The sequence below is a fragment of the Podarcis erhardii genome (genome assembly GCF_964252035.2).
Source record: "Podarcis erhardii genome assembly, chromosome: 2".
NCBI classification, from domain to species: domain Eukaryota; kingdom Metazoa; phylum Chordata; class Lepidosauria; order Squamata; family Lacertidae; genus Podarcis; species Podarcis erhardii.
The window spans coordinates 114463658-114488288 of NC_138498.1; the positions used below are offsets into that span (position 1 = coordinate 114463658).

At 46.6% G+C, this 24631-nt stretch overlaps 1 protein-coding gene across 3 annotated transcripts in view; it reads left to right on the plus strand.

Annotated features, from left to right (window-relative positions):
• Positions 1-1461: 1461 nt before the first annotated feature.
• EHMT2 (euchromatic histone lysine methyltransferase 2) overlaps positions 1462-24631 on the plus strand; it is a 48922-nt gene continuing 25752 nt past the window's right edge. For 2 of the 3 annotated variants that reach the window (XM_081852342.1, XM_081852343.1), the window contains exons 1-12: positions 1462-1558; positions 3605-3653; positions 4811-5050; positions 5779-6071; positions 9007-9079; positions 10467-10567; positions 11373-11516; positions 14346-14498; positions 17254-17368; positions 18177-18278; positions 20280-20425; positions 23994-24137. In XM_081852342.1, coding sequence (XP_081708468.1) covers positions 1529-1558; positions 3605-3653; positions 4811-5050; positions 5779-6071; positions 9007-9079; positions 10467-10567; positions 11373-11516; positions 14346-14498; positions 17254-17368; positions 18177-18278; positions 20280-20425; positions 23994-24137 — 1590 coding nt within the window. In that variant the 5' untranslated portion in view covers positions 1462-1528. The remainder of the gene's footprint in view (positions 1559-3604; positions 3654-4810; positions 5051-5778; positions 6072-9006; positions 9080-10466; positions 10568-11372; positions 11517-14345; positions 14499-17253; positions 17369-18176; positions 18279-20279; positions 20426-23993; positions 24138-24631) is intronic. The other variant, XM_081852344.1, reaches the window with a different exon arrangement.

The following is a 24631-nucleotide window of genomic DNA, read 5'->3' on the forward strand; positions in this document are numbered from 1 at the left end:
GACAACTCAGTACGGCGTTTATAATCTCTAAAACAATACCAACAACAGAATAGCCACTGGAAAAACACACACAAGCTAAGCGCTGTCAAGTATTGCACAGTAGCATTTGGGTTAGCCTAATAAGCGCACGGCCCCAGTGTGGGTTTCTGCAATCCCTTGCTGCTGATTCTGTTTTATTGCCTCTTGTGGCAGCGAGTTCCACAGATCCACCATGTGCTGCATGAAGAAGTCCTTCCTCTTCCTCTGCCTTGAATCGTCTTACAACATTCAGCTTCACCCGATGTCGGTAGTGGGAGAGACTCTTAATCTCACGGCCAGCGTGGGTTCGAGCCCCACGTTGGGGGGAAAAAATAAAATAAAATCCCTGCATTACAGGGGGTTGGACTAGATGACCTTTGGGAATCCCTTGCCTAATATGATGAAGGCCGGTTCGGAATATTTTTAAATAATAACCCCACGCCCACAGCCCTCAGATCCCTCCTGTGAGAGGAGCATAGCTGTCAACCGTCCCTTATTTGGCGGGAAACTCCCTTATCCCAGCGCCATGTCCTGCTGCTGTCCCTTATTGATGATGTCCCTTAAATTTCCCGGGTTTCATGTTCGCCCGGCTCAGGAGGGAAGCAGTGGCTCGGGGTCCTCCGCTGCGCGAGAGAGAGCGTGCACGAGCTGCTGCGTCTCCGTCTCTCCCTTTTCCCCCTCAGGGGTGTGTCGTGAGGAAGCTGCTGGTCCCTTATTTTCTGTAAATTGACATCTATGGTTGCGGATGACTCTGGGATTGCGGCGCTCATCTTGCTTTAATGGTCAAGGGAGCCGGTGTTTGTCTGCAGACAGCTTCCGGGTCATGTGGCCAGCATGACTAAGCCACTTCTGGCAAACCAGATCAGCGCATGGAAACGCCGTTTACCTTCCCACTGGAGCGGTACCTATTTATCTACTTGCACTTTGATGTGCTTTCGAACTGCTAGGTTGGCCGAGCAACGGGAGCTCACCCCGTCGCAGGGATTCGAACCACTGACCTTCTGATCAGCAAGCTCTGAACCCACAGCACCACCCGCCTCCTGAAGGCAAGTTAGTTAGGTCTAAATAAACTGAGGCACCACTCCATCATCACAATACTGCATTAATGCAATATATTCATCAGTTTTGTCTGCCCCTCTTCTTTGGTGGGAGTTATAAACCTTTAGGATCATCTAGCCCAACCCCTTGCAAAACACAGTCAGTGGCAGCAAAATCAGCATGGCTCCATCAGTGCCGGATTTCTGCATAAGCTAAGCCAGAATCCCTTATTTTGGCTGCTGATCCCTTATTTTCCAATCTGTAAGTTGACAGCTATGGAGAGGAGGGAGGCAGGGGGTTCATCTGCGCGCCATCGCCCCCTCCTTCCCTCTTTGTCTGGGCTGAGCCGAGAGAAGGCGCTGCCCCTTTAAGGGGTTCCCTCCCCCTCCCCTTTCACTCTCCCCGCGCCCGTGACGTCAGTGCGGGGCCGGCTCTCCTGCTGCTGCTGCTGCTGCTGCTACGGCGCGAGGCCATGGAGGCTGCGGGAGCGGGACCCGCGCAGGTTGGGGACGCGGATGGCGGGACGGGAGACGGGGGGCGGGGGGGGGGGCTTCTTTGCAAAAATATTTATTTCTAAATATCAGTAGAGCGGGAAGGTTTTCCGATTGCCACCGGCCTCCCATCACTCGTGGCCTCCTTTTTATTTTTTTTGGCTCCCCATTGCAAACTGGGAGGGGCTTCCTTCACATTCGGAAATGCAAAAAAAGCAAAAAAATAAAAATGTTGCATTGATCCGGAGCGCGGCGTGGCGGGTCCGGGGCGTCGTTTCCCCACTCGATCCGATCCCGGGAGGAGTGGTCGTGATTTGCAATGGGGAGATGGGGGGCGACCGCGCTGGTTCGGAGCAGCCGCCGTCTCTCTTTTGCAACGAGGAAGGGAAAGGGTGAGGAAGGATTACTTCGGGGCGGGGGAGAGGAGAGTAATGCAGGGATCCGTCGGGGTGGGGGCGCAAGGACGGGCTTTCGTCCTTCTTTGACTTCTGAGCCATCCCTTATCGACATATGCTCCCTTATTTCCTTCCCGTCTGACCTATGCCCGCATTTGCAACCTACCCCACGTTGCAACTCGTGGCTTTCAGCCCCTGTTTCAAACAGATTCCAACTATCCTCCCCCAAACGCCCCCCTCTCCCTCAGCCCTCTAACTAGAAGAGTTTGGATAGATTCAATCCTCTCTCTCTTTGTTGGGGACTTAATTTCGCAGAGAGATCCTATTTCATGAGAAAGTGAGGGAACCTCCAGACTGGAAATTTTCTTCCCAGTATATAGTAACAGTACATCCAGTGTGGATTTGCGCTGCACTGTCCACACAGATGGTTTTATTTAATCAGTCGCTCTGCAATGCTCCCCTTATATTATTGTTGCCACCTGAAAGGGCACTCTGTGAACTTTACTGCTACCAAAACGAGGACAAAAGCTAAACAACTCCGAAACATTTGCGGAATGCAAAGTTACAGGATTTCAGCAGGAAGCTGTGGGACATGCACGGATGGGAAAATAAACTCTTTGCCTTGAAACTTTTGCAGCCACAAACAGTATTGAAAGTGAGATCACATATAACCATCATGAGCACAGATAACCGTACATAATCTGGAGGGACCCTTGTTTAAAACAATTAAACGCACGCTCTTATCATGATATCATGGGCTGTCCCCTGAGCCCGCTAGATGACATCGCAAGGGATCGATGCCTTAGGAGAGCGAGAAAAATTATCAGGGATGAATCACACCCCGGCCAGCACCTCTTTAATCTTCTACTCTCGGGCAGGAGTGGTGCCTCGCAAGACGAAAATAATTCCGAAAATAATTCGTTCCACGAGTCTCTTCGTCTTGCGGTTTTTTCGTCTTGCGAAGCAACCCTATTAGCGGCTTAGTGGATTAGCGCTATTAGCGGCTTAGCAGCTTAGCGGCTATTAAAGGCTTAGCGGCTAAGCGGCTATTAGCGGTTTAGCTGCTTAGAAAAAGGGGGGGGAGCGAAAAGACTCGCAAGAGGTTTTCGTCTTGCGAAGCAAGCCCATAGGGAAATTCGTCTTGCGAAGCGCCTCGAAAAACGGAAAACCCTTTCGTCTAGCGGGTTTTTCGTCTTGCGAGGCATTCGTCTTGCGGGGCACCAGTGTAGAAGTATATAATCAGTCGTACCAACAGGCTAAAAAAACAGTTTCTATCCATGGGCTGTTAGGTTGCTGAACGGAAAATAATATAGTGCAACTGACTTTCGGGGTTGGTGTGTTGTGCGACAAGCACACGAGATTGAGTGTTTGTGTTGGGGGGAGGGAGGCTCGGTTAATTTCATCGGTACACAGGTTGTACATTGACAATAAAGGTATTATTATTATTATTATTATTATTATTAGGTTGTTTATTATACTATCCATCATGCTTTAACAGTCAAATCCCTTTTCCCAGAGAACTCTGGGATTTGTAGCTCTGTGAGGAGAATAAGGGCCTCTTAACAACCCTCAGCGCTCTTAACAAACTACAGTTCTCGAGGTTACTAATAAAATGGAATTCAGCCTGAGTTTTTAATCTCTGCTTTCGCCCCCTCCTCCCAGGCTGTGACAGGGGCGGCGTCGCTGGTGGAAGTGAGACCGGACGAAATAGGTAGGTTTTTGTTAAGAACAGTTTCAGGTTAAGAATGGACCTCCGGAACGAATTAAGTACTTAACCCGAGGTACCACTGTACAGAGCCAGGATCAAGGTCCTTGTGTTCATTTACAAAGCTATGAACTGCTTCAGGGTACCCTGGAGACCCCCTGATCCCAGCTGGATCACCGAGATCATATTCAGGAGCAGCGTCGGCCTCCCCTCGAAATTGCGAGGCTCACTGGACATTAACGCAACTGTTAGCGCCGTCAGCCTGGTCTGGTGGAATCCAGCAGTCTCCTTCTATTTTAACCTTTATCCATTTGCTGAAAAATTTTCTACGCTGCCAGCTTCTGTGGACAGCTAGGAGAGCAGCTTCTGTAACAGTCAGCTGAAGATCTGTGGTTTTAAATTTCCACGTGGTTTTGTTGTGCCTGTCATGGTTGTCAGCCACTCTGATACATTTTAACGAAATGCGGTGGACAAGTATTTTTTAGGAATACAGTGGTACCTCGGGTTACATACGCTTCAGGTTACAGACTCCGCTAACCCAGAAATATTACCTCAGGTTAAGAACTTTGCTTCAGGATGAGAACAGAAATCGTGCTCCAACGGCGCGGCAGCAGCAGGAGGCCCCATTAGCTAAAGTGGTGTTTCAGGTTAAGAACAGTTTCAGGTGAAGTACAGACCTCTGGAACGAATTAAGTACTTAACCCGAGGTACCACTGTAGATAAATAAAAAGATCTGCATGCAGTGTGGCTGCTCTGCCACTGAGCTATGGTGGTAGGGCATTGGAATACAGTGGTACCTCGGGTTACATACGCTTCAGGTTACACACTCCACTAAGCCAGAAATAGTGCTTCAGGTTAAAAACTTTGCTTCAGGATAAGAACAGAAATCGGGCTCCGGTGGCGTGGCGGCAGCAGGAGGCCCCATTAGCTAAAGTGGTGCTTCAGGTTAAAAACAGTTTCAGGTGAAGTACAGACCTCCGGAACGAATTAAGTACTTAACCCGAGGTACCACTGTATTGCATGGAGCTGTCTTATACCTAGTACTGTCTGCATGTAGTATTGTCTGCACTGGCAGGCAGCAGCAAGGACTCTTTCTGCATGCAAGGCAGTTTCTCTGCTGCTCAGCTAAGCGTGTGTGTGTATGTGTGTGTCTCCTGCTCCAGGCGTGGTGTCGTCCAGAGATGGCCCCGATCCCTCTTCGGGGTCCTTGTCTCCTCGGAAACCCAAAAGTAGCTTGGGGGGAGCGGGAGATAACCCGCTGGGCTCCAGCAGGAATGGTGAAGAGGGAGCACGAGCGCAGATGACCGGGAGCAGTAAGGAAATGGGCAGGATGTCGCCCGAATCGGGGGGTGTCTCTGCTGGCCCAAACACCAGCCCTAGTCCAGGGAATAAAGGCCTGCCAGGTGAGGTGGAAGGAAGCAGGGAGCTGGGGTGTGTGGCAGCAGGACCCAATTTAAACTGCTGGTTTTGACCCATAAAGCTTTTTGCATGGCTCAGGACCTCAGAACCCCAAGGGCTCTGAGAAATAATAATTTATTATTATTATTATTATTATTACTATTATTACTATTTATTACTTGTACCCCACCCATCTGAGTGGGTTGTCTCAGGCACTCTGTTTTAAATATTTTTTAAAAACACAATTTAAAATTAGCTTTCCAAATTTTTCAAATTCTTTTAAACAACCATCAGAACATTCATCTCTGTTGACTTCCCACCCACTGTTCCGTGTTTTTCTTTTCCTCCCTTAAAATGCTTCTATGTTGCTTCTATTTTACCCATTTATACGTTAATTAAAAAAAATTTAAACTACCACTTCTCATCTGCTGCCGTACTTCAAATCCTGCGTACGTTTTAACATGTTCTACAAAATATTTCTGTTCTTCGGGAAGCTTTTCTTCATTCTGTTCTTTTAATTCTCACAGTCTAGCCATCTCAGCAGATTCCATCACCTTCATAAGCCGTTTTTCTTTCGCTGGGACCCTGTTTGGACTGTGTGTTTGTGCTTTTGTCTTGTGTTTTTGTCTTGCGAACTGCCCTGAGACCTTGCAGCGTATATAAATCTGATAGATAAATAAATAAAACCAAGCAAAACGGTTAAATGCCGCTCGCTTCTCTTCCTCCGTTTCAGGACACGCCGCCAAGACCTTCCCATCGTCCCCTAGCAAAGCGGGTGGGACCAGCCGGGCAAAGATGTCCCTCACTGGAACCAGCAAGTCCCCAACATCTATCCAAAGTTTGGCCATGCGTCTGCTGAGTATGCCTGGGTCGCGACTTCCTGGGGATTCTGGGACTCCCGCAGCAGAAGCCCCAGCCCCAGTTCCGACACCGGCCCCTGCTCAGCCTCCAGCCCCGACCGTGGAAGAGGCCAAGCCAAAGGTTCACCGGGCCCGGAAAACCATGCCCAAACCCAACAGTGGACAGGTAGGGAGCACCTCTACCTTCTTGCTTTGTTGTTGTTGTTTAGTCGTGTCTGACTCTTCGTGACCCCCTGGACCAGAGCACGCCAGGCACTCCTGTCTTCCATTGCCTCCCGCAGTTTGGTCAAACTCATGCTGGTAGCTTCCAGAACACTGTCCTACCATCTCGTCCTCTGTCGTCCCCTTCTCCTTGTGCCCTCCATCTTTCCCAACCTGAGGGTCTTTTCCAGGGAGTCTTCTCTTCTCATGAGGTGGCCAAAGTATTGGAGCCTCAGCTTCAGGATCTGTCCTTCCTTTTTTTATATATATACTTTTTATTGTCATTTTCCAAAAAACAAAATAAAACAATCTTGACATTCATTCTTAATGTCAACTTATTTACGTTTCGCTAAATCGCGCCTCGACTTCCTTCCATCCCAGTTGCGGTTTTCATAATATACATCTCCTCTTACAGTTTCTTTTGCTTTTCTACACACGTCACAAGTAATTATCCTAGTCCTGCTGTAGTTCTTAAACTTCTACAGTTCAATTCTATATATGTTACAAATTTACTCCATTCTTCTGTGAACTTTGACCCTTTTTGGTGTCGAATTTTATTTGTCATTTTTGCTAATTCAGTATATTCAAAAAGTTTTGCCTGCCATTCCATAACTGTTGGAATCTCTGATGACTTCCATTTGTGTGCTACAAGGACCCTAGCTGCCACCATTGCATATTGAAATAACTTAAGGTATTCTTTTTTTATTTCATCCGCTATTATCCCTAAAAGGAATGCCTCTGGGTTTTTTTGGAAGGTATATCTAAAAAGTTTCTTTAATTCATCATATATCAGGTTCCAAAATCTTTTCATTTTCTCACATACCCACCACATACGATAAAGGTCCCCATCTTTATTTTTACATTTCCAACAAGTTTTGTTTCCTGTTTTGTACATTTTCACCAATTTGACCAGGGTAATATACCCCGTTTACATGTATTGGAGATGCGTTTTTTAGGATTATGGCTTATTCTGGTTTTTATACAGTGGCACCTCGGGTTCCAAGGGATGTGGGTGGTGCTGTGGGTTAAACCACAGAGCCTAGGACTTGCCAATCAGAAGGTCGGCGGTTCGAATCCCCGCGACGGGGTGAGCTCCCGTTGCTCGGTCCCTGCTCCTGCCAACCTAGCAGTTCGAAAGCACGTCAAAGTGCAAGTAGATAAATAGGTACCACTCCGGCGGGAAGGTAAACGGCGTTTCCGTGTGCTGCGCTGGTGCTGGCTTGCCAGCTGCAGCTTCGTCACGCTGGCCACGTGACTCGGAAGTGTCTTCGGACAGCGCTGGCTCCCGGCCTCCTAAGTGAGATGAGCGCACAACCCTAGAGTCGGACAAGACTGGCCCGTACGGGCAGGGGTACCTTTACCTTTACCTTTTAATAATAATAATAAAGAGTGATACAAATGTTGGTCCAGCTTGAGGGCTGATTCACAAGACCACATGCACAGTGCTTAAGAGTGCTGGACTAGAGACTGGGAGAGAAGGGTTCGAATCCCTGCTCACCCATGAAGCTCGCTGGGTGATCTTGGGGCCTGTTGCCTAACCTCCCTCACAGGGTTGTTGTGAGGGTGAAATGGGCAGGAGAACCACCTCGAGCACCTTGGAAGAAAAAGGTGGTATAGAAATGTAATAAATAAGAATAAATATTGTTTTGTTGACATATGAGCAACCTGGCTGGACCGGGGCAAAGGCCCATCCAGTCTTCACTGCAGCCAACCAGGTACAGCAGCGCTCTCCTCATTTGTGATTCCCAGCCAGTGGCATTCAGAGGCGTATACTGCCGACAACAGCATAAGTCACTTGCAGCTGATGGGCTGAAATGTTTGCAGTGGAAAAGTACTGTGTCTTATTAATGATGGAATGCTGTCTCTAGTGTTTGGTCTGTTGTCCTACATTAAGTTATTATTGGGTTGTACTAAAGTGACATGGGTGGCGCTTGGGTCTAAATCACTGAGCCTCTTGGGCGGCGGTTTGAATCCCCGTGACGGAATGAGCTTCTGTCCCAGCTCCTGCCAACCTAGCAGTTCAGAAGCGCACCAGCACAAGTAGATAAATAGGTCCCGCTATGGTGGAAAGGTAAATGGCGTTTACATGCGCTCTGGTTTCTGTCACGGTGTCCCATTGTCTCAGAGGCAGTTTAGTCATGCTGGCCACATGACCCAGAAAGCTGTCTGAGGACAAACGCCGGCTCCCTTGACCTGAAAGCGAGATAAGCGCCGCAAGTACATAGTCACCTTTGACTGGACTTAACCATCCGGGAGTCCTTTACCTTTACTTTTTTTTTACTAAAGTGACTCTTACTCAGAGCAGACCTACTGAAATTACTGGATGTTATCATTGTTGTCATCATCATTAATATGCTGCCCATGTGACTGGGTTACCTCAGCCAATCCGGGCAGCTCCCAACAAAGTAAAACACAATAAGATTTCAGACATTTATTTCCTTGACATCTGAAGGGAGGGTGTTCCACAGGGAGGGTGCCACTACCGAGAAGGCCCCCTGCCTGGTTCCCTGTAACCTCGCTTCTCGCAGTGAGGGAACCGCAGAAGGCCCTTGGAGCTGGTTCTCAGTGTCCGGGCAGAACGATGGGGGTGGAGACGCTCCTTCAGGTATACTGGACTGAGGCCGTTTAGGGCTTTGAAGGTCAGCACCAGCACTTTGAACTGTGCTCGGAAACATACTGGGACCCAGTGAAGATCCTTTAGGAACAGGGTTATATGGTCCATAAAAAGTAAAAGTTAGTTGAATACAGCCCACAGTGTCATTCAAGTCACATTTACATTGGGCCACCCAATAACATTGTTCTCTTCAATTGCCCAGTACATACCAATCTACCCTGTGTGAAGCTGCCGAATGCAGAAAGATTAAAAAACCTATTCTCGGGTGTAACTTTTCTTTCCGAAGGTCCCCGAAAAGCGAGTCTCTGAGATGCTCCATTTCCGAGTCTCCGATGACCTCAGGAGCATTGAAGAACCAGGTATGGCTTGACAATGGTCAATCAACATTTTTCTGGTGCTCTCCAGATACTTTCGACTGCAAGTTCTGGAGGGCGGCAACACAAGAAGGGGCCTTTTCTGTGGTGGCTCCCTGCTTGTGGAATGCTCTTCCTAGGGAGGCTTGTCTGGCGCCATTGTTATATAGCTTTAGGTGCCAGGCCTTTCCTCTGTAACCAGGCCTTTGGCCTTTAACTATCTGTGGCCTTTTAGAAGTGGGAAGGATGATTGAAATGTATTTGTCGTTTTAATGTCTCTATGTGTAGGGTTGCCATATGTCCAGGAACGTCTGGACGTATGGCAGCTCAACAACTTTTGTCCGGATTTTCACTGTTGGAAATATGACAACCTTAATCTATGTGGGAAGGGACACAGGTGGCGCTGTGGGTTAAACCACAGAGCCTAGGACTTGCCAATCGGAAGGTCGGCGGTTCGAATCCCCGCGACGGGGTGAGCTCCCGTTGCTCGGTCCCTGCTCCTCCCAACCTAGCAGTTTGAAAGCACCTCAAAGTCAAAGTAGATAAATAGGTACCGCTCTGGCGGGAAGGTAAACGGTGTTTCCGTGCACTGCTCTGGTTCGCCAGAAGCGGCTTAGTCATGCTGACCACATGACCCAGAAGCTGTACGCCGGCTCCCTCGGCCAATAAAGCGAGATGAGCGCCGCAACCCCAGAGTCGGTCACGACTGGACCTAAGGCTCAGGGGTCCCTTTACCTTTAATCTGTGTGGGGGTTTTGGGTTATAAGGCACTTTCCGTCGCCCTGAGCAAGATAAAGGAACTAATATTAACTAATGAATCATAGAATCATAGAATCATAGAGTTGGAAGAGACCACAAGGGCCATCGAGTCCCACCCCCTGCCAAGCAGGAAACACCATCAGAGCACTCCTGACATATGGTTGTCAAGCCTCTGCTTAAAGACCTCCAAAGAAGGAGACTCCACCACACTCCTTGGCAGCAAATTCCACTGTCGAACAGCTCTTACTGTCAGGAAGTTCTTCCTAATGTTTAGGTGGAATCTTCTTTCTTGTAGTTTGGAACCATTGCTCCGTGTCCGCTTCTCTGGAGCAGCAGAAAACAACCTTTCTCCCTCCTCTATGTGACATCCTTTTATATATTTGAACATGGCTATCATATCACCCCTTAACCTCCTCTTCTCCAGGCTAAACATGCCCAGCTCCCTTAGCCGTTCCTCATAAGGCATCGTTTCCAAGCCTTTGACCATTTTGGTTGCCCTCCTCTGGACACGTTCCAGTTTGTCAGTGTCCTTCTTGAACTGTGGTGCCCAGAATGGTGATGATGATATTGTAATTCTAAGCTTCTGGAGTCTGTCAGAATTATATTTCCATTTCCTCTGCTTTTGCTTCCAAAGAGGAACCTTGCAAGCGTAGAAAATATGATTATATGGCTGATGCCCTGCACAAGAGGATGCCCCTCTCTCTTCAGCGGTCAAGTCCCAGAGCCACAACTGAGGTATGACTCTTTCCCCCTTCTTTGCTTTTCTTCAAAGGTTTATACATTGTAAAAAACAAACATTCAGATTATGTCAGGTTCTGATCAGGGCTCTCTATCAATAGAATAGAGAAATCTTAGCTGGTCAATCTGACCATTTGTGGTGGATCTGTGGGGCAATCCTATGCATGACTACTCGAAAGTCCCATTGAATTGAATGAGACTTGCTCCCAAGTTGTTGTGTACATAGGATCACACCCGTAGTCGATTGATTTGATACTTTTTCAGCCAGAGGCCCACACTGAGAAGACCCTGCAGTTCCCTCCCAGAGTCGTTTAGCAATCAAGCCCTCTTCCCAGGGAACTCTGGGAAACGTAGCTCTGTGAAGGGAGTAGAGAGCGCCCTAAGAAGTCAGCACCCTTAAGAAACTACAGTTCTCATGATTTTTGTGGGGAAGCCATGACTGTTTAAAATGGCACAATCGTGCTTTAAATATATATTACAGATGTGAAACCAGTCTTTGGAATTCCCTTCCTGAAAGGTTTTTCTGGCCATTGTCTGTGTTTTGTTTGGAGATTTTTTATTTTTTATTTTTGGTGCCTAAGGGCTCGTAGGGGAGGGCCTCTATAATTTGTCCTGGCCTTTTAGTTTGGCATTGTTTTACGCTGCCATTTTTAACTTGCTGATTTGTAACCCGCGGTATCTTTTAAACTGTTGCTTTTATTTGGTATTCCTGAGCTTTTGCCGTGCATAAGCTGCTCTGAGCACTACGGTTAACGAGTGACTAACTATTAGCACCAGCGCATAAACATTTCTTCCTTCCCAGATCACTGTGACGGAAGAGATGACTGCTCCGGCCACAGCCTCGCAGGAAGAGAGGAGTCAGGAATGGGAGACCGAGGTGGGGGATGACTTCAGCCTCTTCTACGACAGCTACTCTGTCGACGGCCATGCTGATTCCGACAGCAAGGTAATGCCAAGCAAGGCGGGGCTTGTCTCTCATAGGGCGGGTGGCGCTGTGGTTTAAACCACTGAACCTCTTGGGCTTGCCGATCGGAAGGTCGGCGGTTCAAATCTGCGCGACAGGGTGAGCTCCCGTTGCTCTGTCCCAGCTCCTGCCAACCTAGCAGTTCGAAAGCACACCAGTGCAAGTAGATAAATAGGTACCGCTGCTGCGGGAAGGTAAACGGCTGGCCACATGGCCCTAAAAGCTGTCTGTGGACAAATGGTGGCTCCCTTGGCCTGAAAGCAAGATGAGCGCCGCTTTGTGCTTCTTCTTTGAGCACTTTTGCTTTGCTGGAATGTGCCCTTGAACTCTGGCTTATCTGAATGGAGAGATAAGGGCGTAGGAAGCCCATTTAGCTCAGTGTTGCCTACACTGGCTGGCAGCAGCTTTCTGACATTTCAGGCAGGGAGATGGTGGGGATCGAGCCTGCGACCTTCTGCATGCAAAGCAGATGCTCTTCCGCTCAGCTGCAGGCCTTAATACCTGAGAGATGCAGGTGTGTGACTATAGGCGCCTCTGCCTTTTGTGTGGCTTGACTGTATCCTATTGTATAAGGAAGGATTTCCCAAACTTGGGTTTCCCGCTGTTTTTGGAGCACAACTCCCATCATCCCTAGCTAGCAGGATCAGTGGTCAGAGACATTGAGAATTGTAATACAGTGGTACCTCGGGTTAAATACTTAATTTGTTCCAGAGGTCCGTTCTTAACCTGAAACTGTTCTTAACCTGAAGCACCACTTTAGCTAATGGGGCCTCCTGCCTCCGCCGCACATTTCTGTTCTCATCCTGAGGTAAAGTTCTTAACCCGAGGTACTATTTCTGGGTGAGCGGAGTCTGTAACCTGAAGCATATGTAACCCGAGGTACCATTGTAATAACAACAACAATAATAATAATAATAGTAAATTTATTACTTATACCCCGCCAATCTGGCTGGGCCACTCTGGGTGGCTTCCAACAGAATATTAAAAACACAATAAAACATAACAAATTCCTTCCAGTAGCACCTTAAAGACCAACTAAGTCAGTTCTTGGTATGAGCTTTCGTGTGCATGCACACTTCTTCAGATACACTGAAACAGAAGTTTCCAGACCCTTCTATATAGTGAGAAGGTGGGGAGGGGTATTACTCAGAAGGGTGGTGGGAATGGGTGATTGGCAGATAGCTGTGATGAGCCTGTTGACGACTCTTAACGACTGCAATAGGTCTTACAGGAAAAAGCAAGGGGTGAAAAGGTGAAAAATGGCTTTGTCATGTATAATGAGATAAGAATCCAAGGTCTTTGTTCAGACCAGGTTTCTCCATTGTTTTGAGTTTGGTGATAAGTTGTAATTCAGCAGCTTCTCTTTCCAGTCTATTTCTGAAATTCCTTTGTAGTAAAACAGCTACTTTGAGATCTTGTATAGAATGTCCTGGGAGATTGAAATGTTCTCCTACTGGTTTCTCTGTCTTGTGATTCCTGATGTCCGATTTATGTCCGTTTATTCTTTGGCGTAAGGTCTGGCCTGTTTGTCCAATATAGAGAGCTGAAGGACACTGTTGCCACTATTTAATTGCTCATCGTCTAACATTGCTCATCGTCTAACATTGTGTATGCCATAAAATGCCAACAGTGTCCTTCAGAAATAGACTGCTTTTTCCTGTAAGACCTATTGCAGTCGTTAAGAGTCGTCAACAGGCTCATCACAGCTATCTGCCAATCACCCATTCCCACCACCCTTCTGAGTAATACCCCTCCCCACCTTCTCACTATATAGAAGGGTCTGGAAACTTCTGTTTCAGTGTATCTGAAGAAGTGTGCATGCACACGAAAGCTCATACCAAGAACTGACTTAGTTGGTCTTTAAGGTGCTACTGGAAGGAATTTGTTTTGTTTTGACTATGGCAGACCAACACGGCTACCTATCTGTAACAATAAAACATCAAACATTTAAAACTTCCCTAAACAGGGCTGCCTTCAGATGTCTTATAAAAGTCAGATACAGTGGTACCTTGGGTTACATACGCTTCAGGTTACATACGCTTCAGGTTACAGACTCCGCTAACCCAGAAATAGTACCTCGGGTTAAGAACTTTGCTTCACGATGAGAACAGAAATCGTGCTCCGGTGGAGCGGCAGCAGCAGGAGGCCCCATTAGCTAAAGTGGTACCTCAGGTGAAGAACAGTTTCAGGTTAAGTACGGACCTCCAGAACGAATTAAGTACTTAACCCGAGGTACCATTGTAGTTGTTTATTTCCTTGACATCTGAAGGGAGGGCGCCACTACCGAGAAGGCCCTCTGCCTGGTTCCCTGTAACCTCACTTCTTGCAGCGAGGGAACCTCCAGAAGGCCCAAAACCAAAAAATTGTAGTCCAAAAACAGCTGGAGACCCAAGTTTGGGAAACCCTTGTATAAGAGCTGCACCTGTTGTTCTGATCGCTTATGCCTCTGGTCAGGCGGCCTTCAGAAATTTGCCTGCAAGGGAATTTGGCCCTCTGGTGGAAAAATGTTCCTCATGCCAAGTCTGGATTGCCTGAGGTATAGATACTCTGTGGCTTCACAGAAAAAGTATGCCCCTTCTGGATACATATAAGACACCCAAATGTTCAGAATATTTGCACTGAGAAACTGACCGCTGGTTTTCCTAGGTAGCAAAGGACCTTTAGGGCTGTGTGAGACCGCCCTGTAGCTGTTTCCACAGTAATTGACATGTGCCCGTCTCCCTCTTGACTGTTGTGGCCGTCTCCTGTTCAGAGTCAAAGCACGGATTTCTTAATTCACGTTGTCGCACCCCCCCCTTTTTTGCCTGACAGTCTGATGCAGATGTTGCTGGAGAGCATATGAGTGAGGAGGAAGAAGAGGAGGAAGAGGAAGAGGAGGAAGAAGAGGAGGAGGAGGAAGAGGATGATGAAGATGATGACGAGGAAGAAGATGAAGACGAAGAGTCTGGTAACCTCTCTGATAGGGTAGGTTGAGGCTTGCCTTGCCATGTTTTCAAATTCTCTCTTTCTCCTTTTAACCAATCGTCCTCAACCATGTGTCCTCCAAATGTTTTGGACTACAACTCCCATCAGCCCCGGCCAGGAGAGCTAATGGTCAAGGATCAAGGGAGTTGTAGTCCAACAACTTCTGGGCAGCTGAAGGGCAGGGGAAACTTGTTTTCTCTTTCATCAACATCATCATAATTTATTATTTATACCCCGCCCATCTGGCTGGGTCCCCCCAGCCACTCTGGGCAGCTTCCAACAAAACACTAAAATACAATAACCTATTAAACATGAAAAGCTTCCCTAAACAGGGCTGCCTTTAGATGTCTTTCATTGCATTCTAAATTTTAATTCCCTCCTTGTTGTCACCCCCCACACTATACATTTCATTCCATTCATTTTTGTTTTTAACCTCTTCTTGCCCCCCCCATTTTTCTTCCCTTTCCTCTATAATTTGTTTTTCTGCATTCACATTCTTCGCTCCCTTTCCAGATACGATCCTGTGCGTACCTGTGAGTAAGTCCCACGGAACTCTGTGGGAGCTTAAACCCTGAGTAGACATGCAGTCGGCTTGCTGTATGCCAGCCTGATTGATTGTTAACCCTCTCTGGGACAAGGGAATAGCGGACAGGTTTCCTAACAACTCTCAGCACCCTTAACAAACTGCAGTTCCCAGGATTCCCTTGGGAGAAGCCACGGCTGTTTAAAGTGGTATCAGAGTTGTCAGGAGCCAGCCAGCAATAAATCACAGGGTGTAAATGAAGTTACCCTATTTTTCGCTCTATAGGACACACTTTTTCCCCCTCCAAAAAGTAAGGAGAAATGTGTGTGCGTCCTATGGAGCGAATGCAGGCTCCTTGGCTTCAGCGATAGCAACGCCAAGCCTCCGAAGCGCTTTGCGTTGCTTTCGCTGAAGCCTGGAGAGCGAGAGGGGTCGGTGCGCACCGATCCCTCTCGCTCTCCAGGCTCCAGGAATAGCCGCCTGAAGCCTCTGGAGCGCAGCGGGACCTCGTGCTGAGCTCCAAAGGCTTCGGGTTCCTTTTGCTGAAGCCAGGAAAGCAAGACTCTCCTGGCTTCAGCAGAGAGGGAGAGCTGCGCAGCGCCCCTTCAGCGAAGCGGGAGGAGGAATGGAAGGGTCTCCGTTTCTCCTGCTGCTTTGCTGAAGGGGCGCTGAGCAGAGAGAGGGAGAGTCCCCCCCCCCCTGTTCTCCCCCTCCTATGGTCCAGTGCGTCCTATAGAGCGAAAAATACAGTAACTCTTTATTAGAAGAAACAAGGCCAGCTCAAGGGTGCCAGGCCTAATGAATATAGCAACTCTTCTCGGTAGGTCTTGCCCCGTGGCACAGCTGTCAAGGTTTTCCCTTTTTTTTAAAGGGAAATTCCCTTATTCCGAATAGGATTCCTTGCAAGAAAAGGGAGAAGTTGACAGCTATGCCCTGTGAGGCAGTTGTGGGGACTGAAGGTCCTTGCCTTCCCACCGCTGCCTAAGTCCCCTCCTTCCCAAGTAATCTGAGACTCCGTTGCACACCTGTCTCTGCTCCTCCCTCTTCATACCTCTTCTGGTTCTGGGAGACCAAGGCGGAGGGGAGCTGGTCGCAGCAGGAGAAGGAGATACTTGGACTTCTTTACCAGCCTGACTCAGCTCTGCCTCTTGGCCCCCCTCGCCTCCTGCTTCAGCTTCCGCCTCTGATTCTGGACTTTCTCTTCCTCAGCTTGTTCCTGCTCACTTAGCCCTGTGACCTCTTCAGCTTCCAACACCTCCTCCTCCCAATCTTCACCCTCTGACCACTCATTGTCGTCTCACCACTTCTCCCCAGGCTCTGAGCCTTCTTCCCTTGGGGGTTACCCAGTTTCAACCGTGTGGGGTGATTGTGGCCTCAGAATCCTACTACTACTACTACTACTAATATATTATTTGTACCCTGCCAATCTGGCTGGGTTTCCCCAGCCACTCTGGGCGGCTTCCAACAAAATATTAAAATACAATAATCTGTTAAACATTAAAAGCTTCCCTAAACAGGGCTGCCTTCAGATGTCTTCTAAAAGTCTGGCAGTTGTTGTTCTCTTTGACATCTGATGGGAGGGCGTTCCACAGGGCGGGTGCCACTACCGAGAAGGCCCTCTGCCTAGTTCCCTGTAACTTGGCTTCTCACAGTGAGGGAGCCACCAGAAGGCCCTCAGCACTAGACCTCAGTGTCTGGGCAGAACGATGGGGGTGGAGATGCTTCTTCAGGTATACTGGACTGAGGCCATTTAGGGCTTTAAAGGTCAGCATCAACACTTTGAATTGTGCTCGGAAATGTACTGGGAGCCAGTGTAGTTCTTTCAAGACCGGTGTTATGTGGTCTCGGCCGCTCCCAGTCACCAGTCTAACTGCCGCATTCTGGATTAGTTGTCGTTTCTGGGTCACCTTCAAAGGTAGCCCCACATAGAGCGCATTGCAGTAGTCCAAGCGGGAGATAACTAGACCATGCACCACTCTGGCGAGACAGTCCGCGGGCAGGTAGAGTCTCAGCCTGTGTACCAGATGGAGCTAGTAAACAGCTGCCCTGGACACAGAATTGACCTGCGCCTCCATGAACAGCTGCGAGTCCAAAATGACGCCAAGGCTGCGCACCTGGTCCTTCTGTATAAGGCAGCTCCTTATATGTTCCTAAGTGGAGAAGCCAGAGGTTTCGAACAACAGCACCTTCCTCAGACTTCGTTTTCTCACCCTGCCCCTTTTCCTGCTCCAGAGCGCAGCCTCCAGCTCCAAACGAAAGGCCAGGAAGCGCTGGCGGAACGACAGCCCCTGGGTCAAGCCAATGCGCAAACGGAAGCGCAAAGAACCAAACCCCAAGGATGCCAGAGGTGAGTGCTTGTCTGATGGCTCCAGAGCCACGACCTGGGATGGGAGGGAGAAAGTTAGGAAGATGAAGCAACAACAAGAGCAGTACAGTGGTACCTTGGGTTACAGACGCTTCAGGTTACATACACTTCAGGTTACAGACTCCACTAACCCAGAAATAGTACCTCGGGTTAAAAACTTTGCTTCAGGATGAGAACAGAAATCGTGTGGTGGCAGTGGGAGGCCCCATTAGCTAAAGTGGTGCTTCAGGTTAAGAACAGTTTCAGGTTAAGAACAGACCTCCAGAACGAATTAAGTACTTAACCCGAGGTACCATTGTACCAGTAAGACATGGTTGGGGAACCTCCAGATGATGCTGGACTCCAACTCCCATCAGCCCCAGTCGGCATGGCCAGGGACGATGGAAGCTGTGATCTCATAACATCTGGAGGGCCACAGCTTTCTCCACTTCCCCCCTTGTAGTGCTAAGTAATACAAAACCCATGATATAGTGTGTTGTATATTGGCCAGCCCCATCCAGTGTATCCTCACAGCCCTTCTGTCTCTCTCAGCCGAGGCTGTGCTGCTCCGTCTATAGCCCCAGGCGATGTTAAACCGCCATTTCCCAGAAGTCCTAGACAGAATGGCCAATGGCAGTGGATGATGGGATTCGTAGTCCAACGATATTTGGAGGGCCCCCGTGAGGCTTGACATCCTTGCAGTGGAATTTGGCATTAATTTTTTAAAAAGACGAAGTGCAGAGACACCTGGCAGGCTGGAATGGTTTTCCCTTCCCTTCAGACATTCCTTTTTCTCTTTCTCCCTCTCCAGGGCTGAATGGTGGCCCAGCAACCACACAGAGCGAGTACACAGAGGTGCCTCTTGGCTGTTTGGAACTGCCCAACCAGGGGGCGCTGTCCCCCAACAATGCCGGTGCGTCCAAACCCAAACCCAGCGATGAATTTGTGGGTTGGGTGGTTTTGAGCAAGCCTCGTTCACTACTTCCTTGTTCGCCTCTTGCGCTCGCTGGGACTGATGGGAGTTGTAGTCCATCTGAAGCTCGCAGGAGGTTGACCTAAGAGACGTTTTCATGCCTGTGTCCTCAGTGGATGGAGCTTGAGAGACTTTGCCTCAGTTTAAAATACAGTGGTGCCCCGCAAGACGAACGCCTCGCAAGACGGAAAACCCGCTAGACGAAAGGGTTTTCCGTTTTGGAGGCGCTTCGCAAAACGAATTTCCCTATGGGCTTGCTTCGCAAGACGAAAATGTCTTGCGAGTTCCTGCGGGGTTTTTTTCCTCCCCCCCCTTTTCCTAAGCCCTAAGCCACTTATCAGCTGATCCGCTAAAAGCCGCTAAACCGCTAATAGCGCTAATCCGCTAAGCTGTCAATGGGCTTGCTTCGCAAGACGAAAAAACCGCTATACGAAGAGCCTCACGGAACGGATTAATTTCGTCTTGCGAGGCACCACTGTAACCTCTTTTAACACTGGGCAGGCTGGTGATCAGGAAGCGATGGTGGCAACAGGCCCCCTTCTTAGGAGAGGGGAACATCTTGACCACTGATAGCAAATGCAGAATGAAGTCTCCTTGCTGCTCAACCCAACCAGAGTCTGGGTACCCAGTAGACTTCATTTAGGAGTTGCGATGTCTCCATACACACCCATACCCAAGTTTTTAAAAACTGACTTGTCTAGTCGCTCTGTGTTTAGGTGCAACTAGTTTTAATTGGTCTTTGAAAGCAGTCTTAACAGCCTAGGTCGCCCCAGAATAGAAGGCAAGGAGAACTGTTAAAAAAAAAACTTATTTGAATATTATTCACATCCATTGGCTATAAATAGGAGACATCAGGGCAAAACTCTTTACCGTTAGGCAAGTTGAGGTGGTTTGCCTCAGGTGTCAGATTTTACTGGTTCTGCCTCAAGATTCATTTTGAAAAGTCACTAATTGTCATTTTTTTTATATTGATACTGTTATTTTCACAAACTGAGGAGACTTAAAAAACCCCAAACAGAATTCAAGTGAAGTTCTTGTTAAAGGGATATAATTATTTAAGATGTCTGTCCTTTTAATGAGAACTGTTCTGTTCTATAGTTTGGTACTGTTATTCTTACAAATTGAGGAGGCTTTCTTTAAAAAAAAAAAACCCTACCCCAATCAGTATTCAAACATAGTTCACATTAAAAGGATATAATATAGTATTATTGTTGTTGTTGTTGTTGTTATTCTTAATACCCCACCCATCTTGCGGGGTTTCCCCAGCCACTCTGGGTGGCTCCCAACAGAATAATAATAAAGCGATAAAACGTCAGACATTAAAAACTTTAATGCCAATAAATAAAATAAAATAAAATAAAATAAATCATTACTTATACCTCACCCATCTGGCTGGGCCTCCCCAGTCACTCTGTGAAACTCCCAACATAATAAAAACACAATAAAAACTTCCCTAAACAGGGCTGCCTTCAGGTGTCTTCTAAAAGTCAGATAGTTGTTTATTTCCTTGACATCTGATGGGAGGGTGTTCCACAGGGCGGGCGCCACTACCGAGAAGGCCTTCTGAATATTATTAAAGATGCCTCTCCATTTAACGAGAACCGTATTATATTCTCCGTAATGTACATTTTAAGTATTTAGGAGGATTAAATTGATTGGAATGCTAACGCCAGTGAAGATGCCATTTTAAAACTTTGTGGCTCACGTGCATTAAGATTGCTCCACGAACATAAATAGCTAGCTTAAAAGTGTTTTCAACCTCAAGTGCCAAACGCCATTTCTGTAAAGGGTTAATAGAGGAGGATTTCGGATGCAACTTGTACGACCAGGGGATGGTTGCAGCATCCAGGGAGAAGGCTATGCAGTAGAGGCAGGGTTTTGTTTTGTGAAAAGCAGCCATTTCCGGGTCCTATTTCCTCCCCTTTTTCTTTCCCGCCACAGGGGTGTCGAATGAGACGAGTTCTCTGGAGACGGAGCGCTTTGAGGAGTTGCCCCTCTGCTCCTGCCGCATGGAAGCTCCAACCATTGAGCGCCTCAGCCAGCAAGCTGGAAATCAATGCATGGCAACTGAGAGTGCGGATGGAGAGGTAAGAAAATAGGGGAAATCTGGAAGAAGCTGTTATTGAACATATATTAGAGGCCTCCTCCTCCTTTTGTCCCATTACAACCCTGGAGATCCATTACAGGCCCTTCATTTACTCTAAAGCATCATCGTTTTTCCTTTTAGCAGCAAACTCAGGTGATGAAAATGAGAGAAAACTCAGGGGATGAAAATGAGAGGGAGGTATCGGCTGCTCAGGACTGCCCCAAGGTTTGCAGAAGTGCATATATATATATATGTATTGAAACAATTAAACCTTAAGGGGACAGAACAAACAAACAGATTCATCAGCAGCCCAGTGAGGAGGACTTATTCTCAGTTGTTACAGGATGCAGAGCTTCAGCTGGAAAAGAAAACCAAGGGGGTGTTTGTGGAAGAGTGGAATGATCTTGTCTGGAGGATATTGTTCGCAGTGGCCAGCAGGCCAGAAATGCTTTTAATTAATTTAAAAAATGGCTGGCTGGAACCCTGAATGGGAGTGCCCTGTTAGGAAAAGGATACACTGCAACATTTTGTTCCAGTTTCTAATGCTTAAGCATAATAATTACTAGCGATGGTGATGAAAGCGATTACTATTGTTATTATCGCCATCATTATCATTATTACCTGTGCGTGTCATGCATCAGGTTCATCCTATCGTGAGACCGCTCTCTCTCCCCCCCCCCCTCTCTGACTCAAAGTTAAATGGAAGAAGAGTGGCAAAATGTCTCTGAAAGGTGTTGTGCATGCACACAGAAACACAGATAGATAGATAGATAGATAGATAGATGAGTATAGCATCTAGATCAAGGGAAGTAATAGTGCCACTGTATTCTGCTCTGGTCAGACCTCACCTGGAGTACTGTGTCCAGTTCTGGGCACCACGGTTCAAGAAGGACACTGACAAACTGGAATGTGTCCAGAGGAGGGCAACCAAAATGGTCAAAGGCCTGGAAATGATGCCTTATGAGGAACAGCTAAGGGAGCTGGGCATGTTTAGCCTGGAGAAGAGGAGGTTAAGGGGTGATATGATAGCCGTGTTCAAATATATAAAAGGATGTCACATAGAGGAGGGAGAAAGGTTGTTTTCTGCTGCTCCAGAGAAGCGGACACGGAGCAATGGTTCCAAACTACAAGAAAGAAGATTCCACCTAAACATTAGGAAGAACTTCCTGACAGTAAGAGCTGTTCGACAGTGGAATTTGCTGCCAAGGAGTGTGGTGGAGTCTCCTTCTTTGGAGGTCTTTAAGCAGAGGCTTGACAACCATATGTCAGGAGTGCTCTGATGGTGTTTCCTGCTTGGCAGGGGGTTGGACTCGATGGCCCTTGTGGTCTCTTCCAACTCTATGATTCTATGATTGAGAGAGGAGCATTTGGGCATATGAGCAGTCTAAAGCTGTACTGCCCTGCCTCCAATGTGAGTCGTAGGCTGGTGCCCTTTGTCACCGCTGTTGTTTATCACAGTTTTAGAGATAATCACAAATAAGATAAGAAAAACCCCAGAGATCCGTGGCATAAAAATAGGAGCGAAAGAATATAAACTGAAAACATATGCAGACGATCTTATGCTGTCATTGGAAGAACCAAAAGAGAGCGTCGGCAAAGTGTTAAAGCTATTAGAGGAATTTGGAAAATTATCCGGATTTAAATTAAACAGAGCAAAAACCAAAATAATGACCAAAAATATGGAAGAAGAAACCAAAAACGATCTTGAAAGTCAAACTGGAATTAAAATAACTAAAAAAGTTAAATACCTTGGAATCTGGTTAACTATGAAAAATACAAATCTGATTGAAAATAACTACAAGAAAACATGGAAAGAAATAATGAAGGACTTGGATACATGGAATAGAATAAATCTCTCGTGGTTGGGGAGAATGGCGGCGATTAAAATGAGCTTACTACCTAAATTACTCTTCCTATTCCAGAATATACCGATAATTAGAGGAACCTCAATATTCAAAGAATGGCAGAGATTACTTTCTAAATTCATTTGGCAGGGAAAGAGACCAAGAATTAGATTTAAATTGCTGACTGACCAAAGAGATAGGGGTGGTCTTGCGGTTCCAAATTTGAGGTTATATTACGAAGCAGCATGTCTTTGTTGGGTAAAAGACTGGATTGTCATCAAAAACAAAAATTTGTTAGATCTAGAGGGGTTTAATCTAAGATTCGGTTGGCATGCCTATTTATGGCGAGATAAAGGAAGGGTTCATAAAGGTTTTTCTAATCACATTCTCAGAGGGTCACTGCTGGAAGTGTGGGAAAGGAATAAAAAATTCTTGGAGCAGAAAACGCCCTGGTGGTTATCACCAATAGACATTTTAACAATTAAAAAATTAAACATCGAGGGGGGAAGATGGACATATGAAGATTTACTAACCAAAACAGAATCCGGGTGGAGGATTAGACCTTATGAAGAAATAAAAAGCAAGCTGACTGGCTGGATTCAATACCATCAAATTAATTCAATGTGGAGGGAAGATAATAAGATCGGAATAAATGACAAGAAATCTAGATTTCAGATTGAAATAATAGAAAGTAAAACAAAATTATTATCAAAAATGTACAACCAGTTGCTTGAGTGGGACACCAAGGACGAGGAAGTAAAGGAAGTGATGGTGAAGTGGGCGGTAGACCTAGGGTACAACATAGAGTTTGACAAATGGAAGGCATTGTGGTGTAAAGATATGAATTTCTCAGCATGCACGACACTAAAGGAAAACATGTATAAGATGATGTACAGGTGGTACATAACGCCAGTAAAACTACATAAAATGTATAGAACGGGCGATAAACTGTGTTGGAAATGTAAGAGCAAGGAGGGCGATTTCATCCATACGTGGTGGACGTGCGAGATTCTCAAAAAATTTTGGGAATCCATCTATAATGAATTAAAATTTTTTTTTAAATATACGTTTGTTAAAAAACCCGAAGCCTTCTTGCTGGGGATAATTGGTAAGGATATCAAAGAAGAAGATAGAACCTTTTTTCAATATGCAACGGTGGCCGCCAGAACCCTCATAGCACAGTACTGGAAAACACCAAAAATCCCAACACTAAAGGAGTGGCAACTTAAACTATCCGATTATTTGGAGTTGGCTAAATTGACACAGAAAATAAGAAATCAAAGAAGTGCAAAATTTAACAATGAATGGAATAAATTTAGGATATATATGGAAATAGAGACAAGGGGAAAATCAAAATGTTGATCAGAAACACATATGTACTTACAGAAATCACAGTAGGCATGAGATAACGCTTACTACGTAAAAAGTTTTATTAAGGAATAGACACAGCAGATAGATAAACAAGGCAATATTTTCCGAAATCGAGATAAAGGGAAGTCGATCAATGTTATTTAAAGTTGTATGTATTTTGTGTTTTTCTCTTTTTTTCTCTTTTTCTTTTCTTTTTTTTTTCTTCTCTTTTTCTGTTTTTTCTTTTTCATTTTGTCTTTTGTACGTTTGTGAAATATATTTATGTCAAAATTTAATAAAGAAATAAAATTAAAAAAAAGTGAGTCGTAGGCTGGAGAGAGTAAGAGAGCGACCATCTTGTTTGCTTATTCACAGCTGAACGGCTGCAGCAGCAGCATCTTGAAGCGGGAGACGATGCGTCCCTCCAGCCGCGTTCCCCTCATGGTCCTGTGCGAGGCCCACCGAGCCAGAATGGTGAAGCATCACTGCTGCCCTGGGTGTGGCTACTTCTGCACTGCGGTGAGGAAAGGAAACCCGAAGGAGGGTGTTTGGTTTGCAGGGCTTGCTAGCAAGTCACAATTGGGGAGGCATCACCAGAACTCATGAGGCGTCTGAGAGGAAGATTGGATTCCAGATTGCACCTGTCTGTGCTGGGGCCCTGGTGAAACAACATAGTATGGCCTCAAAGCAGATGAAGCCACCACATCATTATTATTATTATTATTATTATTATTATTATTATTATTATTATTATTATTATTACTTAAATTTGTGTACCACCCAGACCCGCAAGTCTCAAAGCTAAACAGGTCTGGGTCTGGTCTGTGCCCAAATAGATGATCCTTTGAGAATCCCATGATGAAAGAAACGTGGAATATAAATGTTGCTGGCAGTTGTTGTTTTTTAGGGCTGTGGGAATAAAAGTGTAAATGAGAACATAGCTGGATAAGGCCAAAGGCTCATCAAGTCCAGCATTCTCTGGGTGCCCAACTTGCGAGTCCTACCAACAGGTA